The sequence below is a fragment of the Siphateles boraxobius genome, unplaced genomic scaffold (genome assembly GCF_051911475.1).
Source record: "Siphateles boraxobius isolate OS27281-9 unplaced genomic scaffold, OSU_SipBor_1 130, whole genome shotgun sequence".
NCBI classification, from domain to species: domain Eukaryota; kingdom Metazoa; phylum Chordata; class Actinopteri; order Cypriniformes; family Leuciscidae; genus Siphateles; species Siphateles boraxobius.
In genome coordinates, this window is record NW_027508734.1 from 51378689 (window position 1) to 51389146 (window position 10458).

Here is a 10458-nt window from a genome sequence, read left to right on the forward strand (position 1 = left end):
TGGGAGGGGCCACCACCTCAGAGAGAGAAGAAAGAAATACACCCCAACCAAACACATGACCCTTAGGGTCGTAACATCCAGCATCGCCTCTAATTCAGACTGAACCACTTTCTTTTTGTGTTCAGGTAACCTATACGGCCAGCTGCGTACGACCACGCCCGGCTCTGTCTCAACATGGTGCTGAATAAGTTTAGTTCAACTGGGTAGGGGCGACAACACATCTGCAAATTCTGCTTGCAACCAGACTACGTCAGCAATCTTGGATGGTGAAAGATAATCTCCTCCAGGGGCCAGTGCGAGTGATTGCGGTTTGATGTTCGCCTCTGGCCTGATATCCTTTTCCACACTAATCACCATCGCCAGCATTACTGAGTCCGCCTCACTCCATTTTTTGAATAACATGGTTTGAATAACATAAGTAAACAATGAGTCCGCACACCAGAAAATGCTCCTAAGTGATTTTAATAGTTGCTCACCACGTGTAACGTTTCAGGCCCATGCCCTTCATCCGACATAAACAAGTGGGGAGACACACCTCCATATATACAGCCATACATGGTCACATGATCAATGATAGGACGAATCAAGTGAAAAAGCAATTATATCAGAAAAGCAGATAAAAACATGTAAGAAGTATATATATAAATATATTAAGTAGCTAAGAAATGGCCTGCAATGCTTAAAGCACAGCCTAAAAAGTTTATTGAAAAAGTATCTCTACCACTGTAAACAATAATGATAGATGAGCAAGAATATAAATATATAAAGGATACCACAATGGTGTGTTACACATATCATATATCAAGTCAGCAAAATGATCGCACAACATTTACACATTTTTTTCATTGACAGGAGTTATTTACAGGAATGGCCTCAGATCAAAGTCTTCATTCAACCCTTTTGGAGCTAATGTGTCTAGGGTATAAATCCAGAATGCTTCTCTTTTAAGTAACAGACGATTAACGTCTCCTCCACGGGAGGGCTGATTCACAAGTGCAATGCCACAATATCTGAGAGAAGAAATGTTATGAGAGGCTTGTAAAAAGTGCACCGCTACTGGGCTTTTGGTGTCATGATTACGAATGTTTGATCTGTGTTCTGCGATTCTTATTTTCAGTGGCCTGGTCGTTTTACCAACATAGGCCAAGCCGCACGGGCATTTAAGTAAATAAATAAAAAAAATTGTGTTACAAGTAATCACACCTTTGATATCATAAAGTTTTCCAGTGCATGGGTGATTGAATGTGGTAGTTTTATGTGTGAAGTTGCATTGAGTACAGTCAATGGTGGAAGATGAGCTCTCACCAACATATTTTTGAGATTAGGTGCTCTTTTGTACACAATGCGGGGTGATGTAGTAAAGCATTTAAGTGCTGAATCAGAGGCAATAATGTGCCAATGTTTTTTAATGATGGATTCGAACTCTCTGCCAAGAGGTGAATATTGGACAATACAGTTAAATCTAGACTCAGAAGTTCTGGGTCTGGTGTTGCTGAGACAGTCAATTCGCAATGTATTTTCAAAACGATTACGTGCTTGGGTAATCCATTCATGTTTGTTTTGTCTCTGTTGAAAAAGTTTTTCCAAATCAGCTGCTTGGGCTTGGAAATCACTATTAGAACTACAGATCCGGCGAATGCGACTAAACTGAGACAAAGGCAGACTCCTCTTGAGTAGAATGGGATGAAAAGATTGTCCATGAAGAATAAAATTTCTGTCAGTGCTTTTTCGGTATAAGTTAGATCCTAGTCTATTCAAGTCTCTGTAAACAAGAATGTCTAAAAACTTCATCCTGTGCTTGTCATAATCCATTGTAAATTTCTAATCGCTACTATCAGCGTTGATAAAATCATGGAACTCTTTTAACTGAGTCTCAGAGCCAGTCCAAATGAAAAAGAAATATCATCTGTATACCTCCTTCAGTTGGAAATTGAGGGTAGGAATGGGTTGCATAGTTGATTCAGGATGATTTCCTTTTCAAGAAGTCCGCAGTATAGGGATGTAAAAAATTTTGCTCCCAAACTCGTGCCTGACACCTGGAGGTAAAAGTCAGAGCCAGAAAGAAAATAGTTGGATGTTAGAACAATTTCAATGAGGTCCACAGTACAGGAAGTGCCTGGGGTGCAGCTGGAGTGCTGACTTAAAAAGAATTCTATTGCTTTTAGCTCCCCATCAAACGGTACGTTGGTGTAAAGAGACTCAATGTCCATAGTCACCAGGAAACAATGTTCATCTGATAATTGGATAGATTGAATCATATTAATGAATTCCATCGAGTCTTCTACATAGGATGGAAGAGAAGTGACGAGTGGTTGGAGAAAATGATCCACGAATGCAGCAATTTTCTCTGTTAGAGACCCGATGGCTGCCACGATGGGCCGTCCTGGGGGTACATTTGTATAGGTTTTATGGATTTTGGGGAGAGTATACAAAACTGGAGTAACAGGAAAGTTTCTACCATGAAAGCATGTTCTAGTTTAGTTATTTCTCCAATTTGTAGGAGGGAATCTAACTTCCTCCTAATACGCTGTTTGAACTCCTGTGTGGGATTACGATTGAGTTTATTATAAAAAATTGTATTGCTCAGCTGTCTCTGAATTTCCCCATCATATGCTGTCCGGTCCATGATGACAATGGCACCACCCTTGTCTGCGCTTTGGATCACCACTGACTTATCGTTTTTTATAGAGTTCAGTTCTATCCTCTGATCCTTAGACAGGTTATTGGCTACCTTATAATCCCTCTTTTTGCCTAATAGGAGGGAAACATCCTTCTCCACTAGTCTGCAATAAGTATCTATTGATGCATTTCTTTTATGAGGGGGAATAAAGGTGCTGTTACCTCTAAAATGAGTCCTTGGTCCAGCAGGAAGCCTGGAGCTTAAGTCACTCTCCCGTTCTAACGCAACGGGTAAATCATCTGGGTCCTCAGTACCTTCCATCACATTGCCAGCAGAGTTAGAAGTAAACTCATTGTGGTTACTGAAAAATTCCCTAAGTCTCAACGTTCGAAAAAACTTATGAAAGCCTACATTTGTATCAAAATCTCAGCAATGTGTAGAGGGAACAAAAGAGAGCCCTTTTTTTAAAGCAGTCAAGCAAGTGTCAGATAGTGATTTACTCGATAAATTAATCACATTTTGTACCTGTTCCGTTTCTGTGTCTGGCGAGTCCAATATGGCACTCTGACGGGAGCCGCTCTTCCCTCGCCTGCATTTTTTCTTGCTCCTGTGTATGGAGGTTTCGGTTCGTTTCGTCTCACGTTTCCTAAAAAAGGGCAACATTTTCTGAGAGTAGGCACTAGACTCTGAGTCGTATTCCAGGTCCATTGATGACTGGTGTGGACTATCCTTCCGGATGTTGCGTCTTGTGTATTTACCGCGTGCATTGCAGCCTTCTGGCCTGGATCCACGGCTTCTCCATGGAAGTGGGTTTCTCCATTGATAGATTCTCCCACTATCGAAATCAGAAGAGTATCTCTGAAATTTATTTTTCTTTGAAGCCGTGATTTCTTTTACCAGCTCATTTTTATGATATTCACACTCGTCAAGGAGCTGTTTGTATTTATTCGGGTCTGTGTGCTCACTCTCTAGTTGTTGTTTGACTGTAGATATTTCCTCGCGCACTATCGCTAAATTTGCACGCGCTTCCTGTATAGTTAGAGCCATTAGGTCAAAAGAGCATTGTGGCAAGGGGGGCGTGTTTCAGCGAAGTCTGTGACGGGAGAGAGGATCGGGAGACAGGTGCGGTGTGAGTGGGTCAAGTGTGAATGACAAACACCTGTGTCTTATTTCAGTAATTGGCGTGGGGAGACGGATAAAAGCCACGAGGAAACGAGAGAGTGGGAGAGAGAGACCGTTGGAGACTTGTGGGTGAACTGGACTGAGACGGAGAGAACAAGAAAAGAGAACGCCGAGAGCGAGAGACATTGAGTGAAATCTGAATAGAGTCTGTTTTGTCAAGCGTGTGGTGCACGTCTTTTTGTTTATGTTTGAAAGAGTTTGAGTTGAATAAACACCCACAGTCTCCTGAAGCCAACCATGTCCTCTCCCTTCCCTTTATCTGAACATTTCTCTACTACAAGCATTTATTGAGTATTTCGCTCCAGCGATCGCAGAATGTATCCTTATCTTTACTGATAATAGGACCTTTATTGATTCTGAGACCCCTAGGGATTCTCTTTGCCCGCATATAATCGCTGAGCGTAACAGCATGTAGGTACAAGCGTGTCTCTCTTTCTTGTAATCTTTCCAATGTTCTGGACGACACTCCAGTGTTGAATCACAGTGTTGAATAACATAAACATGGGTTCCAACCATTTATCCCAATTTTTGCCGTCATTGTGAACGAATTTACGAATTATGGTCTTAACGTGCGATTAAATCGTTCGACCAGTCTGTCTATTTGTGGGTGATAGACGCTGGTACTTGACATAAACGCCGTGCCCTGGTCAGTGAAGGATCTCTTTCGTCATCCCCACTTGGGAGATTAAACGAAACTGCAGCCGCCACACTCTTAGCCGAGATGGTGCGAAGAGCAACTGCCTCGGGATATCGGGTTGCATAGTCCACTACCACTAACCTTTGTGCACGTGCGGATCGCTCTAATTACCCGATGAGGTCCATCGCAATTCTTTTTGAAGAGGACCTGCATTAAAGGAAACGGGTGCAATGGCGCTTTTAGAGCGGCCAGCGGATTTACCGGCTGACATTCAAGACAAGACGCAAACCACCTGCACACATTCTTGTGAATCCCCAGCCAAAAGAAACGGGCCATGAGATGATTAAGTGTTTTATCTTGTACTAAATGTCCCGCCATGGGATTAGAATGAGCCGCATTGGAAAAACATTTCCCAACGGCTTTTTGGTACCAATAATTGGGTTGTAATCTGCTTTGACTGAGTGTCTTGCGTCACTCGATATTTTTAATAACCTAAAAATAAGGATAGGTGAGCGGACGGTCGGCTTGGAGAGACTGACCGTCGATGGTACGGACCTGTTCAAATGCATGTTTTAATGACTCATTTAATGACTCTCCCATCCGCACCGCCGCCCCTCTATCCTGCGCTTTCTGTATACAATAGACATCCGCACATAAGCCTCACAATTACTCACTAAAAGCTGGCCAATTTGTTCCCAGGATCAGCGGATGTCAGAGGTGCGGGTTAACTGCCATGCTATTGACCCGAACTCTATCCTATGCTTTTGACCCGTAAATTGAATCACATTGGACATTAACGGATAATTCACCACGTCCCCGTGCACACACCTTACCCGAACCATGCGGCTCATATCCAATGCCTCAGGTTGAATCAGGCTTTGGTGGATTGAGAATTGGTTACAGCCCAAATCCACCAGAGCCTGATAGTTACCCCCCGTTATACTCACAGGTATTTGGTACCGGCCAGCCTGATCGTGGGCAGCCTGCTGTACGTCTGGGATCTGGATCATTGTCCCTATATCTATCATGGGACATCTATCAATTAAATGATCCGGGTCCCCACAATGCCAGCAGGCCGGCCCAGACCTTGATTGGCGTGGAGAGAGCAGGGAAACATGAGGAGAGGCTTCTCCGGCGGATGCGAACCCCCTGGGTTGCCCTCGTACGTCCCCTTCCTGGTCCGGTGTCATCTCACCCCGGGGTGGGCCTCTGATGGGTCCTGGTGGATGGGACCTTTGGAGAGGGATAGGTAGAGGGGAGGGGGTAGAGGAGTGGGAAGCTGAAAAAGAAGGGAGAGAGACATTAGGGAGGGTGTGGCCGACCCTGGAGCATGCCACCAACTGATCCTCCGCCAGATGGATGGCAGAGTCCAACGACTTCGGTCGGTGGCACTGGACCCACTCTGCTGTCGTCTTCGGGAGACGAGCGATAAACTTCATAAGCACCACACGGTCGATGATTTTCTTGATGTCGCTTCACTCGGCCAGTAAAAACTTGCGGCAGGAGTCCCGGAGCTGTTGGGCTATCACGAAGGGCTGGCTGTTGTCGACCAGATTCAGCAACCGAATTCATTTGTGGTTTTGCTCTGGATTCCGGCCATTCCATTTGTTCGGCGGCCGCCTGCCTCTGCTGCTTTCTCGAAGAGGTCCAGGCAGACCTCCAGGTCATCTTGGGACCCCATCTTGTTCATGGACAGGTAGGGGAGCTCACCCGGTGGCGGCGTGGCTTCGGTCCGAACCTCCCGATCCATCCAGCTCCGGAACCTCTCGCGGTCCTCTCGCTGGCCCTGGACGAGGAGCTCAAAACGACGTTCCATGCCGCTCCTCATACCCACCAGGGCCTGATACTGCTCGTGATGGAGGGCCGCGAGGGATGTTATAACGTCCGCTGTCGGCTGGCTGGCGGCGGCTTCCATCTTCCTTCCCGGGTTTCGGCACCAGTGTAGTATGGTTCAGTATGTAGAGAAGGAAGAGGACAGGGTCGGATTGGGGAGGCCGTGGGTTTTATTCCAAAAATAATCTAAAAATACAGAGAAAATGTGCGCACACAGCGCTGCAACAAACTCAGTTCACAAAGGGTTAAGTCACTCAACTCTCAACACTCCTGCACTCAGCCGGTTCTCTCAATCTCTCTCTCTCTCTCTCTCTCTCTCTCTGGATACGATCCTTTGCCCGTGCTGCTTCAAGCGCGCTCACCCACAGGTCTCCCAGTTGTCTCTCCTTTGAATGATGTTTCCCCGTCACTTATATGCGGTCTCTCCACGCCAATCACTGAAACAAGACACAGATGTTTGTCATTTGCACTTGAACCACTTACGCCGCACCTGTCTCTCCTGTCACAGACTTCGCTAGACCACACCCCCCTTGCCACAGTGACACTGAATGGACATTTGACTACAACTGCATATATCCACAATCAAACAGCATTCGCAACCTATGACATACATCTGATGTATTTCCCCAGCTGACAAAAGTGTGTTCTAAGTTATTTTATAAAATTTACATGAAGTTTTAAAAACCTTATTTCTGAAACTTCTCTGAATGTTCAAAACATCAGTTTTTTTTAAATATTTTTAAATATTCTTAGATATGCGAACGTTAAAGAAACATGATCATTCCATTTTATAATTTTAAGGTTACTTTTGAATGCTCAATAAACATTCAAAACCTAGTACCCTCTGGTGCTTTTTGATCATTTATGACCGAAATATTTTACAATTGCTTTTTTGTTTTTTTATCAGAATGGTATGAAACTTGTTAAAGGTTTTGGCACTTGTTGCATGAACACACACAAAAAAAAATGGACATGATTCGAACAGTTTAAATGGCCCTGAAAAAAAATAGTCATACTTGTACTCTTTGCGGTTAAAAATGAATAAAATATAGTACATTCATTTCATTGAAATAAAAAATAAAAAATGTGGTCATTTTTGACCAACACGTGAAGAGGACCATAGGGTTAAAAAAAATAATAATATTTTTTTTAAAAACACTTTCCATTAATGTTTTGTGCTAGCATTTTGATAACATTAATAAAGATACCAGATAACCTTGAACAAGTGTTCTATGTAACTGGAAAGAACGTTCGAGAGAACCTTGACAGAACGTCTTAGAATTTTCCCTGTTTCGAAGCATCTGCTGGTCAAAATGATGTAATTGCAAGAAAAATGTGGCAGGACACCTTTTATAAACTATTCCAAAAGTTTTTGTTCAATTTTTTCTTACATTTCTTTTGCCTATGTAACAAAGAGGTAAATCCGGCCCTGCTAACAATATGACTTACAGGGGTGGGACAATGAAACCGAAACACCTGGTTTTAGACCACAATAATTTATCAGTGTAGTGTAGGGCCTGCTTTTGAGGACAATGCAGCATCAGTTTGTCTTGGAAATGACAGATACAAGTCCTTCACAGTGGCCAGAGGGATTTTGAGCCATTCCTCTTCCAGAACAGTGGACAGGTCACTATGTGATGCTGGTGGAGGAAATGTTTTCTGACTTGCTCCTCCAAAATACCCCGAAGTGGCTCAAATATCTTTAGATCTGGTAACTGTGCAAGCTGTGGGAGATGTGTTTCATGTTCATCAAACCATTCTGTCACAAGTCTTGCAGTGGGTATTGGAGCATTTTCATACCGAAACAAGGCATCCCCGGGTACAATATTTGAACTATCAGCTGCACATGGTCCTCCAGAATGGTTTGGTAGTCCTTGGCAGTGACGTGGCCATCAAGCACAATATAGATTGCCATGAGATTGCAGTCCAAACCATCACTGATCCACCCGAGCTTCTCTCTCTAGGCAGCAACAGTCCGTGTGTTAAGCCTCTTTGGGGCTTCTTCAGTGGATTTGGTAAAGACAGTGAAGGTGGACTCATCAGAGAACAAATCATGTTTTACATTGTCCACAGTCCAAGATTTGCACTATTGGCACCATTAAAATCGACATTTGGCATTGGCACTAGTGACCACTGTTTGGCAATAGCAGCCCGACAATGAATATTGACCATGTGGAGCCCCCAACAAAACGATGTTTCATTAAACAAAGTTCGGGAGGAGCATGTTCAAATAATCAATCCAATCAACTTGTCATCAACAATCATGATGTCTATCCGATCAGCATGAGAGGATATATATATTCACTCAGTCGACTCACCTACATTCCTCGACAGTTTTTCAGCATCCCTCACTCTTGGCTTGTTTCTTCCACAGCCAGGAATACGGGGGGAGTACTTTGGGTTCGGGCCGAATACCGAGCCCAGAGCCCTCTCCTCGGACAGCACGCCAAATATACCATTTATTATATCCGATTTATTTGTAAGTGTGAAACTCGTGAGAAAGTTTTTGTTGGAAACAGGAAAGTCAAGGTACAAATTTAATTCTACAGTGATTTGGGCAGCTGCGGTTTTATGTTTTTTGGATACAATCCAGGTTAGTATCAACCTATTAGTAGTTAGCTTCCTCTTGCATAAACAGTTACTCCTGTTGGAAGTGTTTCATGGTGATATGACGACATTAGACTAGCTGTCCTGTTCACAGATGAGCCAGCGAGACCCCACCAACAATTTGTCCTGTTTTGAACTCAGATATGTCCCATTATGTTGAGTGGATTGCAATATTTAATGTACCGCTGTGCTTTTGCTCTGCTAATTATTCAACCTTCACACTCTGCTATTACTGATGGAATGTAAAATCAGTGATGTTCGGCCACTAGGCCACGCATATGCGTGAAAACACCAACACTATGGACAATTGTTTCAGTTTCATTGTACAACCCCTGTAACTGATTTAGGCTGTCATAATTTCGATTTTTTAATCTCATATTGCTTAGCATGACAAAATTATGACTTAGAAACTGACATTAAAAAATAAAACTATTTTTTAATCTCATAATTATTCGTATGGCATAATCATGTCTTAGTCATGATAATTATGACTTTATTTAGTATTAAGATTTATCAAAGCATTATTTATTTTTTTCTTACGTGGATGAAATAAGCTTTTGTGTTTGCTGAAGACAAGAGGAAGGAAATAACCCGTTTGATTCAGAGCGTGAGCGTTTGCTTTTCTGGACAAGCTTTCAGAAGTGTTGGCTTTTTCTACGGGCACAGATGAACATTAATAAATTCTCCACAGCCCCACCTCGTTACGCGTCTGTCAGTCAGCCGGAGCTCGTGCCGGTGCCCGGAGAGCTGTTTTGTGACGCTGTGAAATTGATAGCCTCCCCGGCTCTCAACTCATCCGGGCCTCTGCCGTCTGAAGCGAATTCCATTTTCCTCTCGGAGCGATGATGTCCTTCCTGAGGCAGCAGAGCGGAGCGGTGAAGAAACGACGCAGACAGTCGTGTCGCTGCTGTGCGTAAGCGGCTTCAGAACATTCCGGAATGTTACGCTGTGCCACTCGCTGTGATGCTCGCATTACACTAACGCAACGCAGACGAGACGGGGACACACGCAGGACGACACAATTAACACAGGGAACTTCACGCCGCTCATAGATGAAGAAACAGACATTCAGTAAAAAGAGAGCTGAACACAACACCCCCCTCCCTCTCTCCCCACGCAATTCTACTGAGCATGATACAAATTATGTGTTTGACGAGGCAGAATGCTTTAAATTTCTTGAAATAATCATTTCTGAAAATTGAACATTGACTCATAGTCTTTAACAATAAATGTCTCATGGTTTCAAAAAAAAAAATATATATATATATATGTCATAAACTAGCATTGGGGCATATTGCGTAACGCACAGTTACAAATAAACGTTTAATTACTTTCTCACAAACTCATAATTTAGCATTTTCCATTTTCAGATATGAATGCCTCCATCAAAGGCATTTGTGTTCACTTTTCAAGTACTACGTTCTTGATACTAATACAATTTAATTGTCACTGAATTATTAGGGTTTTTTCTGAAATTATTGTAAAATTTAATTGTTAGTGAAATATTAGCTATTTTTATGAAATTATTGTAAAAAAAACACTTAAAGGGGTGGACAAAGCAATAACAGAGTGGACATAA

The 10458-nt window shown here is 43.0% G+C and overlaps 1 protein-coding gene across 1 annotated transcript; it reads right to left on the reverse strand.

Annotated features, from left to right (window-relative positions):
- Window positions 1–679: 679 nt before the first annotated feature.
- On the reverse strand, window positions 680–9990 carry LOC143736688 (uncharacterized). The gene is made up of 6 exons (XM_077227331.1): window positions 9577–9990; window positions 5387–6709; window positions 3379–3455; window positions 3146–3266; window positions 2842–2934; window positions 680–2036 (listed from the first exon to the last, which is right to left on the reverse strand). Exons 2-5 carry the CDS (start codon window positions 5876–5878, stop codon window positions 2899–2901), a joined length of 726 nt encoding a protein of 241 aa, XP_077083446.1. The 5' UTR covers window positions 5879–6709; window positions 9577–9990; the 3' UTR covers window positions 680–2036; window positions 2842–2898.
- Window positions 9991–10458: the final 468 nt, after the last annotated feature.

What these genes read in the sequence shown, in the direction of transcription:
- LOC143736688 (XM_077227331.1), bottom strand. Translation starts at nt 5,878, where the DNA reads ATGAAGTTTATCGCTCGTCTCCCGAAGACGACAGCAGAGTGGGTCCAG. An exon ending in AGAAGGCTGCAATGCACGCG is followed by an intron (nt 3,267 to 3,378) that starts GTAAATACACAA and finishes GCCCTTTTTTAG; the next exon opens with GAAACGTGAGACGAAACGAA. An exon ending in CAGACACAGAAACGGAACAG is followed by an intron (nt 2,935 to 3,145) that starts GTACAAAATGTG and finishes ATGTGATGGAAG; the next exon opens with GTACTGAGGACCCAGATGAT.